The sequence below is a fragment of the Mchenga conophoros genome, linkage group LG16 (genome assembly GCF_057382185.1).
Source record: "Mchenga conophoros isolate Kocher_MC1m ecotype Shallow Benthic linkage group LG16, M_conophoros_male_GT1.1, whole genome shotgun sequence".
Taxonomy (NCBI): domain Eukaryota; kingdom Metazoa; phylum Chordata; class Actinopteri; order Cichliformes; family Cichlidae; genus Mchenga; species Mchenga conophoros.
The window spans coordinates 38,045,486-38,065,592 of record NC_140541.1 but is presented as its reverse complement, the minus strand read 5'-3'; the positions used below and the strand labels follow the sequence as shown (position 1 = coordinate 38,065,592).

Here is a 20,107-nt window from a genome sequence, read left to right as displayed (position 1 = left end):
CAATCCAAGGCCACCTTCCTCTTCCTTCTCCCCACAGACTCTGAAGTTGCAGTGATTACATCTCTCTCACTGAGCCAGAGGATGAAGGAAAGAGGCCATCAATGGCACTGAATTTTGTTGTGTATTAGCTATTTTATGTGTTAAGATAACAAATTCCTCTGTGTAATGTTCACTGCCCCCCCGCCCAAAATAAACTACACAACTTCAAATATCCTCTGATTTTATTTTAACTTGGTAAACATCGTCCTATATTGCGGAGCTTGGTTATTGCAGTCTCTGCTGCCGCTTCAGAAGGCAGAGCACTTTCCAATCGTGTGTCTTTGTTTGTAAGGCAAAGCTGATCTAATCCGGATTTAATCAACGGATAATCCACTGTAATGAGCCACGCAAAATTCCTTAGATGAATATGCAAGGTCTTATTTCTGCAAGGTAAAGCAAACAAAAAGTGCCAGCACATAATTGATTGTCTTTTTAGAGCACAAGCCTCGGCCCATGGCCACAGAGTAGGAACTATGTTGTATCTGTCATATTTAAGCCTTTGTCACACAGGGATCACAGGTGGCAGAGCAGCCAATCACACAAGTTATCAAACGTCTGCTGGGAGCAGCCAGCGGGGCCCAGTGTGCCCGTTTTACATGAAGTAAAACTCATCAATGCTCACTGGGTTTTCAGTTTAAAATCTATTGTGATGTAAAACACTTTGAAAGTTTTGTTCTGTTTTGCTTATTAAATGGAGGAAGCAGGTACTGAGTGGGGCCTTACTCAGTGCTGGTGGTTGGGTTATAAACATGACACTTGTTGGCAGAAGGGCTGCCACGATTAGTCGAGTAGTCACGATTATGTCGACTGATTTAATAGTCGACGCGTCGTTTGAAGCTTTGTAAGATCCCAAAAGACGCAGGAATAAGTAGCAGGATTTAAGAGTGTAATAACGGACTGAAACAGAAGATGGCAGCACTGCATGTACAAGGATGCCAGCTGCCGTTAAACCCCGAAGAAGAAGAAGAAGCTGTATCATAGCTGTTTCTAGATTCAGGCCGCATCCTCTCGAGGCCACATTTGTAGGCCAATTATGTCACAGCGACGTGATGAAGGCTGTCCAAATTCAAAGACTCCTCCAAATGCGTCCTTGAAGGATGGGTCGGGAGTATCCTTCATGGCCCGACCTATCCCAGAATTCATAGCGCGGCCCAGCCAATTCCAGTTTCCAACAATGGCGGCAGCTAATTAGTTTTAATATTACTCTTATTGCTCTTTCTGGGTCACAAAATAAACGTTTAACATATTTTCAGGCGAGAATGTAGCTGTGTAGAGTTGATAGCAAGGAGCAGACGGCTGAGTTTATTAAACCGAAACAATCTGCAAATTTCATTAAAGGTTTATTAAACTATCATCTTGTCTTTATTTTTAGTTAGCACAGACCTGAAACATTTCCCGCTGTAAGCTAATGATAGTTTTATAAGAGCAGATGCTGCTGGTGCAATAAGCTGCACGTTTTACGTCCAGTGGATCCATGATCTGATTAGTCGACTATCAAAATAATCGTTTGTGGCAGCCCTAGCTGGCAGCTTGTTCAGTTTTGTTGATGTAAAATATTTTGTTCCCCATCTTGTCCAATCATATGTTGCATTGAATCGCGACAGAGGTATGATTACAGGCTCTTGTTCAGTAATGAAGGAGAGTCTCTCATTACCCACCATTCACTCACCAACTCCTGTCATGATCTTCCTTCCTCTTAGGGACGCATACGTCCAGTCCCGGTTATTTTCCAGACAATTGCACTCACAGCCCAACCACACACGGCTCGCTGGGCCTCGCCGGCCATCATCAACAACGAAAGCATCTTTCAAATCACGAGGCAAGCGAAGGAACGAAAAGAGCTAACGTATGTGGTGAGGGAAGGGAACATTAGTCTATAGTTTCTGTAGCAGTCAAAGCTTCATGCTGTCCTACACGACTGTTTTTGGAAATAATGGTGGTGATGTGTTTAGAAAAAGGCAATAAGCCGCGTCTGAGATATTAAAGGTTGACTTATATATGTAGCACAGAAAACCCCACAGCAATCCACTTTATCAACAAAGAGACAGCAGTAAATGTCATGCTATCTGCTTTTACTTTTTCTATCTTGAGAAAGACAACCCATCCTACGAGGTCCCGTCTGTACTTTCTGATCATGTCTAATGTCAGAGGGCTGTTGCTTTATCTCAGCATGCACAGAGGCAGGGGAGTTTCTGCAGCAGACCACATCTCTGTTGCGTACGCACTGTTGTACATTAGCGAGCACGCATACAGCTGTGAACATCTGCTAAGTGTAATTATTTAATTTAGACGTACGTAATCAGGTCCTTCATCTTCCTCTGCAACAAGCAGAGCAGCTACGAGAAGCCTACATGATACATGACCTCTTGCAGGCGAGGGCATAAATAATTGTTGCGCGCTGTGGACAATTTATGCACAGATGTCACTGCCAAAACTATAAAGTCCTAATTATGCCCGATAACTCACACTGATGAGGAACCTGGGCTGAATGTTAATAATTTAGTTGTGCTACCTTTTTCATCTGCGTTACAGTGACAGCGTCGCGATCATTTACAAAGACCCATCTATGTCACAGTACTGCGAACGTGCTGCTGCGTTTCTTTATTAAAGATAATATATGTTTGTAAATAACAATGCCCCAGAGATTATACATAAACCAATCAGATGTGAAAGATAAATGAAGGTTTGCACGACTGTGCTGGGATGGGAAAAGCTGATTCTTCATATCCGTCTGCATGCAGCACTTGCAATAATCCCACCAAGTAATTGCTTTGTGATCGCTGCAATGTTTTTGTTTTAAACTAGATCAGACACGTCTCCATTAGCTCTTGAAAACATCATATTCCAGATAAGTTCATTGGACTGTCACTTCTGTAAACAGAGGTAATAATAACACACTAAAGACGGTGAGTAATCACAGCAGTGCACCAAGCACTCGCATATCTGCAAGACAAATGAATGTCTACATGCATTATTTAACTGAATCTAAAGGGGACGAGCGTTTCTGGTGATGTGTCGCGTTCATTTAAAAAGTACTCCAACTATCCCACTGTTGTGTGCTGAGAGAATGGCATGATATATTAGGTAAGAATTAAGGTACCGTGGACACGTCACCAGTTTATCACAGCCTAACACAGAAAAGCAAAACTCAGGCTCACACCTGTGTTCAGTGCTGCCACATCACATGCAGCAAGCAAGCCTGTTAGCTGCAGTAAGAGAGGAAATCGCAAAAGGCGCAGAAATCCAAGGAGGCACAGAGTCGATCAGCAGCTGTGGTCAACTTCAGTTTATCTCAGTCACATCAAAATGAGTCAAAGTGTCAAATGTGACTGTAAATGCTGCATGCATACTTTCACAACCCGTAGCAGACATCCACAATCGGATTCACCTGGATTCAAATCATAGATTTAAATCACATATTTACATTTTTTTCCTTTCATGTATTTAAATTATGTTTTGTTTCTATAAGTTTCGTCAGAATCACCAAAGCTGCATGAAGGAGGAAACCACAGGAAACAAATAGAAACAACGTTACCTTTTTGGGTAAAACACAGATAATGTTGTGTGCTGTTAGTATGAGTCTGCAAATATGAAACTTTGTATCAAATGAGGAATTATGGCAGAATTTCATATGGCAGGTGTTTGTGCATCAGTAAGAAATGGATGGAATGAGAAACTTACACACGTGATCAGTTTCGTCGGACTCATCGGGGCAGTCGGGCTCGCCGTCACAAAGCCAGTCCTCGGGCACGCAGGTGTCGTGGTTGTGACAGTGAAATTCCCCTACGTCGCACAAGATGTCTGGATGGCGTGAGCAGAGGGGTGGAGAAGGAGACAGAAGAGATGCAGCATGAGGTGATGGTACTGAGCAAACGCATGCATGAGCGCATGTTTCAGCAGAAAACATGCGCTGGGCGTCAACACAACAGGAGTGAATGGAGACGACGTGACTTCTGTCACTTTCAATGCAAATGCTTGTGTGCAGAGGCGTTGTTGCACGCAGAATTATCATCGTCAATGCAGGAAGTCGAGAGAAACATAGAGTGTATGCACATCTTCGCTTACAATCAGCAGAGAGCTGTCCTTAAGTCAGCGGCATGTCGTCTGCAGGCCGCAGGTCTTTATCAGAACAGGAGGCCACACATTTCTGTACAGGAAAAAAAACTGGCGCTGCCCGGGCATTGTGGTTTTGACAGCTACTCTAACAAAGACGCGATGTCCTTCGTGACTTGGAAAACTATTCCAAAGCAACTCGGCGAGTTTGTTCTTATCTTTTTGCCTTCTCGGTATTGTGCGGAGTTCAGTGAAAGCCCAGTCAACTAAAAAGTCATCATAGCCTTTCAATACAGCGAGCATCTATCAAAGCGTTGACACGTTTCCTGCCGGTAGCTGTCACAGACTCAGTTCGATCATACTGCAGAATGACACCAGCTTTATGACCTGCCGTTACTTCCCCTCAGCACAGAGCGAAAGCTGCAATTTGTTTCGAAGCTTAACCCACGGACAATCAGACGGGCTCCAACTCCCTCCTGCTCGCTCGCTCCATCTTTTTCCCAGTGTGTTCCTAACCCATTAGTGGTGGGAGTGAAGCAAGTGTGGGATCAGGTCTGGAGCGTTTCAACAGTGGGAGTGATAATTCAACGCACTGCTGCCCCCGGCACCCTCCGGCAAATGCACCACCCAGGGACAAATCTGAAAAGGTCAAACATCTCATCCATTCCGCTCCTCGTATTCCCTCTGATGCAATATTTCAAATCTTACTATTTAAATCAAGGCCTTTGTTTTATATGCAAAGTGCTTTTCTCAATTTTTAAAGGGGAACATTTTTAAAATTACACATGAAAGCACTCGAAACCTTAAACAAAAATAATAATTAAGATTCAGGTAAACGGTAAGTCCAGGCAGCACATCGGCTTTATTTTGTCCTTCTGAGCTCAATATTTCTCAGCAGCACATAATTTCCACGTAAGCCAGTGTCACTGAGCTTCTCTCAACATCAAACAAATTACATATTAGAGTCTTGGACGAACCACAGTTACACACACTTCCTGGTTTCTTTGGCTTTTCTTTTCCTCACATTTTCAGATCATCAAACAATTTTAAAAATAGAGTAAAAAAAAACTCATGTAAATACAAAAAGTCGTTTTTAAATGACAGTTTCGTGTATTAAGGGAAGAAAGCAGCAGTGGTGCGCGATACTGCTTATTCTGGTATCGATCTGACACCAGTAAGTACGAGCCAGTATCACCGATATCGATACTTTTGTCATTGAATTGCTGAATCTCAAATCATTTTCATGACCTTGAGTGTTTTTATGATGATTCCTTTTTTATTACTAAATAGTTAAAACCCAGGACAAAGTTAGGACAAAGCTTATGGTTAAATAGAAAATGCTTTATTATCCACTGATGCTTTTAAAAATCAGCTGAAGCCATTTTCATACAGGCAAGTTTTTAATTTGTTGTTTTTATGTTGTATTTTACTGTTTTACATTGTTATTTGTTGTATTCCCATTCTTTTCATTTGGCATTTCGTGATTTTTATCTGTATATATATATAAATACATTTTACTTACTTTTTTTTTTTTTTAGAAAAATCTGAAATAAAGTAAATAAATAAAAAGCAAACCAGTAAACAATTTAAAACAAACAAGTACTGTTGACAAACTATAATACAAAAATCAACAACAACAACTGGTGAAAATATAAATAATATCCAATATCCAAAGACACATGCCCCCCCCTCCCCCCAAAAGCGTCTAAGTCATGGCGCAGCATCTAAACACACGGGGTGAGGGGGGGGGGGGGGGGGGGGGGGGTACAGTGTGCCTGCTCTGCGCTGACACGGGAGCGGCGAGTGCGGCGACCTGGCTGTTTGGACGCGTCATTGAATTGCTAAATCTAAAATCATTTTCATGACCTTAAGAGTTTTTATGATGTTTCCTTTTTGGAAACACCCTTCAGGACCTTTTGCACCTCCACAGTCCCACTGAGCTTCTGATGAATGTTACTAGCACACTCTTATCCATGCACGAGCCAGTGAGTCGCACTCTTTCTTGTAGTGAATCGAGGCCTGGTCTTAGAGTCCTGCTGTACTGCTCTACCAACCAGGAGCCGGTGCTCTGGCTCTCTGGTGTTAGCTTTCTGAGCTGTGCTCTTGTATTGACTCGTGCATACTCAGTCATGGAGAGCTGTTAGCCTCTTCATCCTGCAGCTGTAGGATGTCTGCCTTTGTGAGGATGACTAGTTCTTGTTCTGGGAAGTCGCTGTGTTCTGCTCTTAGGTCCACCAGTCACTTGGTGCTGGTGGTGCGTCACACCTCTTTTTCCCAGTTCTTCCAGCACTGCTCAGCTCTCGGTGGGCTACCCCTGTGCTATTCCTCTTCCCTACTATTCCCACCTGCACTCTGGATGGTTTGTAGAGCAGGTCGTTTGTTCCCTGCTCCTGTGACACATCTCTTAGGCCTAGTGGCCACGCTGCGGCTCCCAAGGCCCCCATTTATGACCTCAGTTAACCAATTAACTGACTAGTTTCTCAGATTTGGGCTTCCACTCTTCTTCTCCACTGGGAGCTTCCTCTACATGCATTCTTGATCTTATACACAACTGCTTATAGGATTATTTAACAGTGGCATGTATGAGCTCGTTGGCTTCAGTGCACTGGAAAAAGAAAAACACTATATAAAAGCTAAGTATTGCGACGACATTATTTACATGAAATAGTAAAGCATCAATAAGCACATGCTGGGATTGAGGTTGGCAGGGACACGCTCACTTTGCCGAAGTCTCTAAGAGGATGTCTCCTATGCCTTCAGAGCTGAATTGATTACTCCTAAAAAGCAGAGGGCTGGTGACAGAAGGGCCATTTCCTCAGCTAGTGATGGAAACCATGAAAGAAGCTGTCCCTGGACCTCAGAGCAACCCAGTTACCCACTGATGTTCTACCTCCTTTCATGCCACTTCATCTTCAAAGCTAAGGGGCCAAATATGAGCAAAGCAAATGACCTCTTATGTCAATTCATCTTTCCCCTCTGCTTTTCCAAACAGGCTCTCCTTGACAGGCTGCTCCGTCCCTGCAGCTGTTAGGGGACAACAGGGGGACGAACGCACGACTGAAGGAAAGTAACTGCTCCACTTTTCTTTTGTTCCTCTTCTATTCTGAAGATTGTTGTATTTTCATAAGAAGCTGGTGGCGTAACACACACACACATGCACGCACACACATGCATGCACGCACGCACACATCACAGGAGTGATGACTGCAGGAGAACAAAATTGGAGCAAGAAGACATTTTGCAAAGGTGAGCTCCACCTTCTGCAGGTGAAGCACGCAGCCGTACGAGCTGCATTACCGCAGCAGTGGGAAACGCAACCCGGCACTCGGACGGCCACATTATTCCGAGCTTCATTCCCGACACCAGCAGCCGCACTGGCACAACACTGTGGCTCATTAAAGGCATTGAGCCTTTGAAATGTGCCAGTTTTTCAGAGGAAAAAAGAGTTATTAAGAGGCAGGCAGACAGGGAAGATGGTTTGCAAACCTACCCAAGCAAGACCAGCCAGCAGTCTTTTGTAGTATGTACCCTGTATTGATCATTTTCTTTTCCTTTTTGTATGTAAGAATTCTGGAGTGTTGAGCCAATTATTCTGCCTGAAATGCTGTAGCATGAGCGCTCAGACATCACAACATGTTTCTTCACCCTGCATGTTGCAATAAGGCATCCGCTGTCCTGTTTGCTCTCTCCCATTAAATTCAGACGCACACAAGAGCTTAGGCCTCTATAAATCTTTCTAAACAATATTATACTCCAATGAGGTAAACTACAAACTGCTAAGACCTCCTAATCCCCTCAGTTGCATCAGACACACAGTTCAAAATATGGTACACTGGATAAGTCTTAAGCCAGAGGCCTGTTCAACCAAACCTGTGTTATAAAAGCAGCAGTGCAGCACGTGACTGCAAAAGGTGCATTTAACGCCAGCTTTGCTGCACAGCTGAAACAGAAAAAGCTGATCTGGGAATATTTATTAGTCAAGAGGCTGCTTCTTAAATAAGCTGCTCGCAGCTCATCCGACTTACTCTGTGCTACATTCAGCAGGATGCTGTGTGGGAATGTGACAGGACCAGAGGTGGCAGAGTAACAGGAGAACTACCTCAACCAAGTTTTACTCAAGTAAGAGTTAAAAAGCTACTTGAGTACTGATCATAACATCTGATTTAAGGTTTAAAATGAGACAATCAGGCAGAAATATAAAGTTTAGTGCAAATGTTGGTATTTGAACGACTGAAAAGAAAAAAAATACTACATATAAATAACATGATTATAAATAATAATGTAGGTAATAGGCAAATATACACATATTAGAACAGAGTAAAGTACTTCCAGTGACATATATGGTGTTACTTTACTTCTCTGACAGGCTCAGCAGATAGAAAAAGTCTCACTGTGACATAAACTGCAGGTTTGTGTCTCCATCTTTGGTTAAAACGTGTTTATTGTTCATTCACTGGATTTACTCACACTGAGTAAAGTAGCCAGAAGAGTAGTAGTAGAGTTACTTCCTAATAATTTTACTCAAGTAAAAGTATAGTCTATTGTCATTGCACAGTCATATATAGTACAATAGTACAATGAAATTGGAACCAGTAAAATTACTCCCAAAAGTAAATGTAATTAGTTACTTCCCCCCTCTGGACAGGACAGGGTAGTGCAATGGGCCCTTGCTATACCTAAGGTGGTCGAGGTCATCGAGCAGCCAGAGAGAAGCAAACATGTCAGTGACACATGCAGATATGCTGGCGTGCACGAACATGAGCGTGTGGAAGATTCTGGTCAAACTCATCTGGAATAAGTACAAAGACCTGAGTGACTGTGACACCAAATCATGACGGCTCTCAGTCAGCAGCACACAGCCTGTGTGATATAAGAGCCACGTCTGCTTCCCAATGAGCCTTCATATCCGCAACTTCAAAAAAGCGATCAGCGTAACTGCTCTCGACAAACAGCAAAATCAGCACCGAGGAAAAAGAAACAGACAAAACATGTACACTCAAATTAGATCCATTTGGAGTTGGCGATACTGAGATATTTCTGTGCTTTATGTTTTGTTTGGCTTATTTTTAAAAAATAGCAAATCTTTGGAGGGATAACAAAGTCAGGCTGGTTACCAGATAGCTACAGAAATATCATGAAATTTTAAAAAGGGGAAGAGTCAGTGAGCGCAAGAATATTGCATCTCATATCACCAAAAACTGAATGCCTGTCTGAGGAAGAAAAACACGACTCTTTTAGACTCATCTATACGAACAGTGGGGGACTATAAAGAGAAGCCTGAGCCTACGCAGTCGAGGCTCTGACCTGGAAACTGTATTCTCAGAAGGTCGATACGTCAGCACTTAACAAGCAGGTAGTGCTCTGTGGAGGGACGAGCCGTGAAATGGTGACAGGGTGAAGGTGAACGCACTGACACGGGTTTGATCCGCAGTGGGCTGAAGTCACAACCGGAAAAGGTCTCCTGAAGTTTGTGCCTGATGTGCTCAGAGTGCGCAGAGTTATAGAGTCCACAGACGCGCACATACATCAGCGATCTCAAACGTCTCACAGCGTCAGAGTCCACTTGGCATCCCGGCCGGCTGCAGGTCACATGCATTATGGATGAGTGTGGGGCTGTGAGCCAAACCAAGCAGGTTATTAAGCATAACAACAGTATAATGCGGTCTCTGCCTTAATCTTCATATCTTTAATCTGCCAAAAGATGCAAAGTAGTGCGATGCATCTCAATGACGCCTCGCACCTGCATAATGAATCTTTATTACAAGCGTATCTCTAGAAGTGACATACGCCATGTGCTATTTAGACTTAAATGCCATCCGCGTCAAATCTGATCAGCATATGAAGACGAGAGAGTGCCGTGACTCTGCTCGCCGATGAGCGATTGCAGAATGTCGCAGCACTCCTGGACGCACGCCCGCCCGTTTACGGGCACGTCTGATCCGCTGCCCTAAATCTCTTTTTCTCGACTCCAGAAGTTGTTTTTCTCAAGCCAGCTTTGTTTGAGACGGGAGAAAATGATAATGTACTAAGACAGATACGCAATTATGTTTACAGAATCTGAGATACCACATAACTGTCTCCAGGAAACACCAGATTGTACCCGCGGCCATCCCCCGTGGCGATGCTGAGCAGCTCTGCATTCTCGACATGAAGCGGGTGAGAAATCAATGCTGTAGGCTTTGGGGCCTTCATTAGATACCGCCTGACCTTCACTACAGAGAGAGGTCACTTTTATTTTCGCAACAACAGCAGGGGCATGTCAACAAATTATTAAAAGGCAGCACCGTATGAAAAGTTTCAGGAGACAATGGTGGAATGGCCTCCTGCTCCTTGGCACAAATCCCTGCACCAGTAAACAATGAATGATTCATGAGAGCGATCTTAAGCTGGGTTCCTACCCTTTTATCCCACCGCCGAGGATGCATTTATGAAGAAATAACTATATTACAAGAATTATGTGAACAAGGCATGAATGATGTTGATATCTGACACGTTATCTGATACGTTACAACTTCAATAACATTAAGAGCGCGCAAGGGAAATGAATCCCGATAACAATCATTACTGTTCACATTATCACAGTTATTAAAAGATTCACAACGTATTAAAACAGCTCTCAAAACATTCTGATTTCCTTTGTGGGGTTTTGATGAGTTTACTGTCTTATTGCACAAACATTTGCTAACAGTTGTACATATATTTATTAGTTTCAGATGTAGCCATTCTTGTATTTTGCTTCTTTACATTACTGTATTTTGCACAACACTGTTGCTTGTGAAGCTCGCACACAAGAATTTCACTCACATGTGCTGTACCAGTGTACCTGCACATGTGATGTGACAATAAAAGTGATTTGATTTGATTTGACAGTTAGGTGAAGTCAAAGTAACCGAATCCTCGCTAATGTTAAGGTGAGCGAGGTGATTTCTAGCTCTGATCTATCAGACTGTGACGGGTCTGTGCTGGTCTCGCCAACAACAATCAGGATGAATTCACCTGATGCTGAGTTACAGAGATTTATTGGTTTGATTTTGGGGGATTTCTTTTATTTCCTGAAATTCTCTCAAACCCATTTTATTGATTTATTTATTTAAGATGAGCATGTTAAAGCTTTTACTCGGGTTAGCCGCCGCTCCGTGCTTTCTCATGACAAGATGCAATGTCTTATAATTGCCTGTGAAGATTTTACAGTAAATGTCTCCAATTTGAACGAGAACCGAGCTCTTCACACCTGATCTGACTGAGGTGTCAGGTGAATGTGTAGCTCTTAATTGGATCAGATGTGCAGCCGTCTGCAGGATGTCTACAGCGCAAAACATGCAAGCTAAGTGGGTCTTGAGGACTGGGCTAATTAACAGTAGTGGAAAGGAAACGCTTAGCAGATGGATCAGCGTGGCACTGCACCCACATGACAGCCAGAAGTAATCTTTTGAAATTTAAGAGCTTAAAGGATTATTAATGTCGTTTTCTGTCACCCTGGCTCTTGTTTCATGAGCGGCGACCGCAGCAGTGGTCACAAAGTTACAAGAATCAGAGTTCCTGCGTAGCTCCGCTGCTTAATGACAAAGACGGGCAACTTAAAGCGTGATCAAAGTCCACGCTGACGACACAGAGACGCACGCCGCTGCTGTTACACACGTTTAAATAGCAACGTTACTGCTGTGACTGTCACTTTGATTCTTCTCTCACATTGCTAAAAGCCACCTTGTTTACCCTGCAGGCTGCCTTGTTGTCCTGACTGACAGCGTCTGACTCGCTGTGCTTGTTGGTACAATATGCATGTGTCAAAAACATATATATGAATTTAAATTCAAACATCAGAAACATCAGAAACATATAGTAGATATTTCCAGTATTTTGAGTGCACTTCACTCTACTGCAAGGAACTTATAAATAGGACTCTGTGACTCTACCTCGGAGACGATCCGATGATTTTCATCACCTGAGCTGACAGACTGTTGAAATCTGTGATGCCAGTCGAGAAACCGGAGCATTAAAAAATCCACATTGCTATCTGTAAATACAACTGCCTTATTGACATGAACAACCTTATTTTGCTAGAATAACATGTTTACTAGGGGTGCAACGATACACAAAATTCACGGTTCGGTTCGATACTTTGGTGTCACGGTTTGATATTTTTTCGATACAAAAAAAAATGTTCATGATTTTTTAATTTGTCATTTATTAAAATTATAAATATATATTTTAACTCAAAAGTACAGTTTTTAAATTTAATGTTGCTGAAACAACAAAGTAATAAAAAATAATCTATCTGATGGAGGAATCCCTCATCTTTGGAAAAGAGAGTTTATTACAGAGAAATGGCTCTTTCAAAATAAAAGCTCTACTATACGCTTCTTCTGGGCTATATTCTCAGCAGCATATTAAACATATCAGGTCCCCATAAGGAGAATCCTGTGCTAACGGCTGTCTAAATGACTCGGGTAAAGTTTGTAGCATGCTGCTTGTTGTTTTTGTCTGCTTCCACTTGTCTTTGCACTAGGATGCTGTCGGAGTAAATGTGCAGTCATATTCGTTGTGTTCCCACTAGTGCTGTCAGCGTTAATCTGAAATGACGTTAACGCCACAACACGGCAAATCTCCGTTAACGAGCTGCCGCGGATCGCCCCGTGCGTGGGGCTGAATGGCCAACACGTTAACAAGCTAACTGCGCTAACGCACTAGCTCCCACCATGTAATTGAGCATTGCGTGGCACATCCGACACACTGTTTTACTTTTGTCCATGACTCGCTTACCTTCAGGGTCATACGTCACATGAAGACCAAAATAGTTCCAAAGACCAGATCTGAATGAGGGTGGGGGAGGTTCAGTTTGCCATGTTGCAAGGAGCTTAGCTTCTGTCTTGCTAGCTTGCGCTGTGCTCAGTGGATCTGCGCTCGACAGTGCAGCCTAGGCGGAGTAGTCGAGCGCAGATTCACTGAGCGCTCAACACAGACAGCATCGTCAGAAGGAAAGTTGATAAAATAGATTAAAAATGTTGTATTGTTCGATACATATGCGTACCGAACCGAAAGCACTGTATCGAACGGTTCAATATCGATACGAGTATCGTTGCACTCCTAATGTTTACATTACGATTAATAAATGCATTATTAGCACAATAAACTTTTTAATGAAAACATAGACACTGTTTCAGAAGCTCAGCTTAGTAAAACCTGCAAACTGCATGTCTAGAATCTGAATTCAGACCTCATATTTGACGTGTCAGCTGTGAATGAGCGCATCCACTTTACCCACAGGGTAACCTGTCAAACTAATGTTCTTGTTCTACACTATACATCGAGATCATCTCCACATGGAAGAGCTTTGTTGGCTTTTTCAGATGCAAATTAATTCCAAAGACCGTTGAAGAGGTGCTGATTTAAGCTGTTAGGTGTATTAACTCAGTGTGAGGCCAGATTTCCTTTAATTGTTTTTTACTGTGTAAACAATGCAGCAAACCTGCTGTTTGAGAATTTATCAGAAGAAGAAAAACTTTTTGCTTCTTAGTTTGTCCAAATTAAATCAGTAAGTGTGTGAGGATGGTGTGTGAGGATGAATAGCAGGGTAAGAAATGAAGATGAGCTTGGAGCTGTACAGTTTCAAGCTCTTAAAAATGGGCTGTAACCTACGTATGTGAATTTCATTTGCATGAGAATGTGTCATTATACCGCCAATAATAGAAAAGTACAACCCCCCAAAGCCGCTCCTCGCTTGGCCCCCTTTCTGTGCTCCATCCAAGGTCACCTAATCACTGTGTTCCTTCAAAGACCTCTATCTTAACCAGCTGCAGTGTGAGAGATTTATGCCCCACTCCATGTCATGATTACCAATCAGGTGGAGTAATAGCTGCTTAAGTAGACGAGGTTTTTGTCATCACTGAGGGGTGAAGTGCCAGTCAAGGTTTCCACCGCGAGGTTGTGGGCATGTCGGTGCCTTGGGTGTAGCCTCCGGATTAAACAGCATTATCAGAGTGGAGTGAAGCCGTTATGGTGAGGGATCACATCCTCCCGGCCTCCTCACGGTGCAAAGAGACGGCCGTTATTTAACAACTCCACACTCGACTTCAATTCAAAATCACCTCGTAAAAAAACAACACAAAAACAGTATGTTCACATTCTTTATTTCAGCTATAGAGTTAGAAAAGATAAAACAATGAGTGACTGAATTAAGATTAAATATATATTTACAGTTTGATTCTCCTCTAACACTGGAGCGAGTCTAAATATGGCATTAATCCTGCTGTGGGCACACTGCTTACAGTCAAAGCATGTGAGATAAATGACTGACGGAGGGATTTTCTTAAAGACTGACGTCCCATCTGCTGTTTTCAGTTTATCCAACACACTTTTTCCAACAGACACCTGATAGACAGAGAACAAGTCATCTTCTTCTTACACTACTACTAAAAAAATATTTATTACTTTAAAAAATCCTCTGAAAAAGGTCATGTTTTAAAAGACTGCAACTGGACTTTGAACTTTCTTCCTGTGCCACAAAGGGCCAAAGACATGCGTGTTAAATTACTTGGGTGTGAATGAGAAAGTGCGTCTCTCTCTGTGAACCCCACACAGCTGTATGTGGCACAAGTGACTATGGCTAAGTTAACACTGCAAGCGAAAGTGCATCAAATCCGACTTTTTTGACCCTATGCGACCCATATCCATCATGGTGTGTCAGGGTGAACGGCACAAATCCGATATTTTCAAATCCGATCTGGGTCACTTTCGTATGTGGTCCTGAATCCGATACATATCCGATGTTTTAGAAAGCGACTGCTGTTTGATGGTCATGTCGCATTAAATCCGTCTTTTACGTCACTGACACAAGACAGATGCCAATTATCAGCGCCGGAGAAGACGACGTGAACGCTTCCTGTCCATCCAGTGTAGATGTCAGTGAAACTGTTGGAAAGACAATGTTGGAGAAACGTGAACATTTTATTTATACTGTATAATCTGCAACTATCCTTTGAAGCACCGCCACTCTAAAACAGCAATAAGGATCATTATTAGGTTATTTACATTACTATTTAAATGACAAAATAACTTTAAAAAATTGGGAAACGTAAAGTCTGAAGTCTTTATATTAAGGGCCATCAGTCAACCAATACTGTTGCTCTGTGTCTAAACAGAGCGCGTTGTGTGTGACGTCTTCTTTTGTGCATGCGGCCGCTTTGAGCGTTCACACTAGAGCGCGTTTGCTGTCGCATTTTATTTGTAGTGTGAACACTACTTATTCGGATTTGAATAAAAAATCAGAATTGAGCATCAAGACCTGCGGAGTGAACGTAGCCTAAGAATAATAATAAGAGTCATGTGTAGCGATTATGTTGTTCCATAGTATCACATATTAGTTACATTTTAACCTCTTAAGTGGTCATAGCCAAAATTGATTATTTAATGTGAAGCCAAAATCAGCAACAATAGTTTGACTGTTTATATAGTAAAAAAAAAAAACACCCCTTCACTTGGCTAATGTGACATTTCTGTCTCATTGGTTGCCACTGGACCATAGAAACATGCGATTAAGATGGACTTGCCCTTTATTTAAGGTTTTCCACTTTAGTTATCAGTGAAATGTGCAAAGCTGCACAGCTGGGAGTCGGCTTACGCAGATCTGATTAGCCTCGTTCCAACATGTCCCTTCCAATGTTACTCACAACACAAACCGGCCTTATAAGCCATGATAGTGGTGTGATCGTTTCACTGGGATATGAACCAAGGGCTAAAGAAAATGCTTCCCGGGAGTATAGCTCTGTTCATGCATAAAGCTCTTTTTATAAAGAAATGTACAGTGTCATCGATCTATCTAAAAAAATGTCCTGATGTTCAGTATAGCTTCATCTATCACTACGGCCGTCCTCCTCTGCTTGTACAACACCACTATAAATATAGTTAATGTGCTTTGTTGATGTATTCGACACAGGAGAAATGGGCAAGCTGAAGGATATTGGCAGGTTCAAGACTGCAGCTCTTGTGGGGAGTTCCCAGTCTGCAGCAGTAAGACTCTACAAAAACTGGTCCATGGAAGGAACGTGGTAAACCAGCGACAGGGTCAGGTGTGGTCCGATCCAACAGACGAGCTGCTGTAGCTCAGATTCCAGAAAAAGTTCATGCTGGTTCTGGTAGAAAGGTGAAGAATGGCAGTTTGTTGTGTATGGAGCTCCATCAGTCAAGGTGCCCATGTCCAGGCAATGTTACGCTGCTGGGAACTGTGCTAATGCTCTGCTGGGAACCTTGGGTCCCGCCATCCATGTGGAAGTTTATTGATAAGGACCACTGCCACCTAAGCATGTTGCAGAGCACATACACCGTGCTCCCTCTTTCAGCAGGATAACGCATCCTCCCACAAATCAGGAAAGGTTCTGGAACAGTTTGAGGATCACAGCAACCAGTTTGAGTTTGAGGTGCCGACTTGGCCTCCAGATTCCCCAGAGTTCAACCCAATCAAGCATCTGTGGGATGTGTTGGACAAGCAAATCTAATACTTGGAGGCTCCACCTCACAGCTTACAGGACTTAAGGATCTGTTGCTAACATGTTGATGCAGAAACCACAGCACACCTTTAGGCGTGTAGTGGAGTCCATACCCTGATAGGTCAGGAGGAAAAACACTATATTACACAAAAGAAAGGAAATGGAAGAACGCAAATGAGGAAGTAAATGGTCTTCATACTGGTTGTGCAGTATGGTTTAAATAAAGGTTAGGTTAAATACTTATGGTTTACTGAGTCACTGTAGGGCTCATGATGCACTGTGTTTATCATCGTCTGCTATGACTCAACAAATTCAGGGAGTCAGAGTTTTCTTCATACAATAGAGCCAAGAAATAAAGTATTTAACTGTAACTTCTAACAGCCATAAAAGTCGACTGCACAGTACATATTAGCAAGGCTGTTATTATTGCAGTACATCCTGTAACCTTTACAACAGAAGCATTTCAATAACTCGTGAATTTATCTTGACTCTCTGTTATCATATTGCTAATGCTAATGCTAATGCACATGTAAGTGGTTTAGTATCTGTAATGAGTGTGAGGAAATGATAAGAAATATTTATTACATGTTAAACAAAGCGGGGAACGACGCTGAGTGCTTCTCACATCCCAGCCTCAAGCAAAAAACAAGCTGCCTCCATTAATATTTCCTAAACGAGACAAAAATCTCAATTCCTTTGCAAAGCTGTGGGACAGGAAAAGCAGCCTTCTGCCCTGCAGATATGTAGTGTGATCTGTATTATAGGCTTGTATGAAAGGCCCTGCAGAGTCTTGAATGAACCAAAAAAGCAAAGATAAAACAGCATTTGTGCTTTTGTAAACTGTGACCACTCGTTGGCCTTTTCCAGTATTTTTCTTTTTTTATGCAAACCATTTCCATCATCATACATATTTATGTGAAACTAATGTCAGGATTTACACACTCGTGCAACAATTTTATCACGTATACCCAGTATTTTTGAAGGGCCCTGGTTATGCGCACGTTTCCAGGGTAAAATAAATCTGATATGATCTGAAGCGCAAAACAAGACAGACACAGGACAATGGACCGGTGGACCAGAAGGGTGCGTTTGCCCTTTAACTTTGCATAAAGGTCACATTTTAAAATGGAAATTATTTTTCAAGGAGGGTCTCTGAATATCACAGCTTTGGGGATTTTATGTTGGTCTACTGCAGGCAAAACTTGGCAACTGGGTGGCAAGAAGAGAATATTTTCAGTTTTCATTCAGCTTTAAGCAAAATCTAAAAATGCTGCTTTTAGATATTTACAGTTAGATATCAGCATGCTGCTGTCAGATAATAGTTTCAGTTCAAATCAATTTTATTTATATAGCACCAAATAACAACAGTCACCCACTGAGCTTCGTATTGTAAGGTAACCAGTCTACAATAATACAGCCCAACTACAATTACTTCTCAATTTCTGTTTTAATATAAAACCTATAAAGTCCTTCTTGAAAGGATGCTCCTGCTGGCTCTTTAATTATTTGCCCCTTAAGCCTTAATTACATTTACACCAACTGTAAGAAGTACTAACAATGTGTGCAGTGCACAGATACTCAAACCAACGTTACACATGCAAAGTGTTCCAGCATTGCCGTAGTCATATTTTTCTATGCTTGTTTCAGAAACAGCAATTACACAAACAAAACTCAAACAAAAACACTTACTGTGACGTTATTAGACGTGCATTTTTTATCTTATCCATCTCTGGAGGACTGGATTAAAGGATCAAAGTATTTGAGACATAAACTATTGAAACCTCTCCACAAACACCAACCGAGCCCCAGTCTTCTCTGAATGCAACTGAAATGAAAGAGATTGTCTGTATTGATGCCGCTGTTGGCAGTTATGACTAAAATCCATCAGAGAAGTCGATCAGGTCGGCCTCTTTGGGGCATGAAAGTGAGTCAACAGAGGGAGGATCAGATCTACTTTATTGCCTGATTAAAATCAATTTGGTGTGTCCGATGCTGAAGGTGGAGGGATGGAAAATTGTTAAGAGTCTCCTCCTCCCCCACTATCGAGTGATTATAACGCGAGCGTGAAAGCTACACCTCCGTGACTTCAGGTGGCTCAGGGAAAATGGGAAAAAGGCCATCCGATGTGCCCCGTCATGCAAAACAGACAGACGCCACTAAAAGGTTACGAGACGCCTTTTTTTGATGTGTCGTGGTAAAAATCGTTTTTGTATTAGAACAAATAGCCCTGAGTTTGCCTTCTGCACGCAGGCACAACTTCACTCGATCCACTTTCACTCACTCATCGTGAATGATAATACGGCATGCAAGCAGTTTCACAGACTTATCACTACTGGTTTGAAAATAAACGCTGTAAACATACCTAACAGCACACCAATAAGCATAAATGCTCAGTCAATCGTTAAGCCTTTGACTTTTTCACAAATCCTTTCAGGTCAAATTAAGTGAGAAAATAAGAGTTCAGCAGTGCCACCCAAAACTGATGAGAACAAAGTCTAATTGTGGAATTGTGCAGCTCGCCTCATTACTCGATGCGTGACCTTTATGCAGCTAATGAACAAGGCTGGCAGCAACTTGTAGATTTGGGTTAATATGTGCAGGACCATACATGCTCTTTTTAAATGAAGCATGAGGATAGCTTATTAGGGGGGAAATAATAGTAAAACAACTTACATGACCTTTAAAGAGCCTTGTTACACATCAGCACAAACATAAATACAAACTTTACTGTCGCAAAGCTCCGAGCAGCAAATTAGAAATTCATTTGACAAAAATGGCTTTAAAAACAACTAAAAACAACAATGAAGTCAACAGTGAGGCGTGTCTGTGTGCTACGCACCGCTGTGGTCCTCACAGTCATCAATGAACAAAGTCTTTCATGTCTCCGTTTCCGAGGTCGGACTGTGTCATTTACAGTAGCAGTGATACGTTGTCACGGTAACATAGAGTAAGTATTTGTGTGAGCAGCCGCCGTTAACAATAATGATCAAAATGAGAGAGATAATCAATGTCAGCGCTTGAGATGCAGCTACAAACTACCTGCTGCGGACGTGAGCAGAAACTCCACAGCAGATCAGTTCATCTCATGCATGGACTCACTGTGTGTCAGCTAATGGAACTTCATCATACTAATTATCATTGCTCCCTTACCCATTTTACAAGTTCACTGGTTTTATAAATTAGGTTATACTGAAGGCGTTACTGCATAAATATTTATTTTATATACACTTCCTGCCAAATAAAGTGACAAGCACACACTCGGATTCTTCATCTGAAGTTCCAACATTAAGCTCGGTCGGTTATCGAATATTTTTGTTAAGGTGGCCGATGATCCAGCTGCATCTTTCTGTTACACACAAAGTGACCTTTGCAGTTAATGCTCTGACACCACTGGTGCGGCAATGCAGCCCACCAGCTGGGACCTTTGTATTTGCACTTCTTTTTAGGGTCACTTTAACTCAGTGGTTATGTTCAGGCACTACAAACAGCTTAGTTAGGTAAAGGAAAATATGGCTGAGCTGGGAGGGGCAGAC

The 20,107-nt window shown here is 42.2% G+C and overlaps 1 protein-coding gene across 2 annotated transcripts in view; it reads right to left on the bottom strand.

The window, feature by feature from the left end:
- lrp1bb (low density lipoprotein receptor-related protein 1Bb) overlaps positions 1 to 20,107 on the bottom strand; it is a 265,411-nt gene that overhangs the window by 191,212 nt on the left and 54,092 nt on the right. For both annotated transcript variants that reach the window (XM_085250161.1, XM_085250162.1), the window contains exon 2: positions 3,721 to 3,840. In XM_085250161.1, the coding sequence (XP_085106287.1) occupies positions 3,721 to 3,840 (120 nt within the window). The remainder of the gene's footprint in view (positions 1 to 3,720; positions 3,841 to 20,107) is intronic.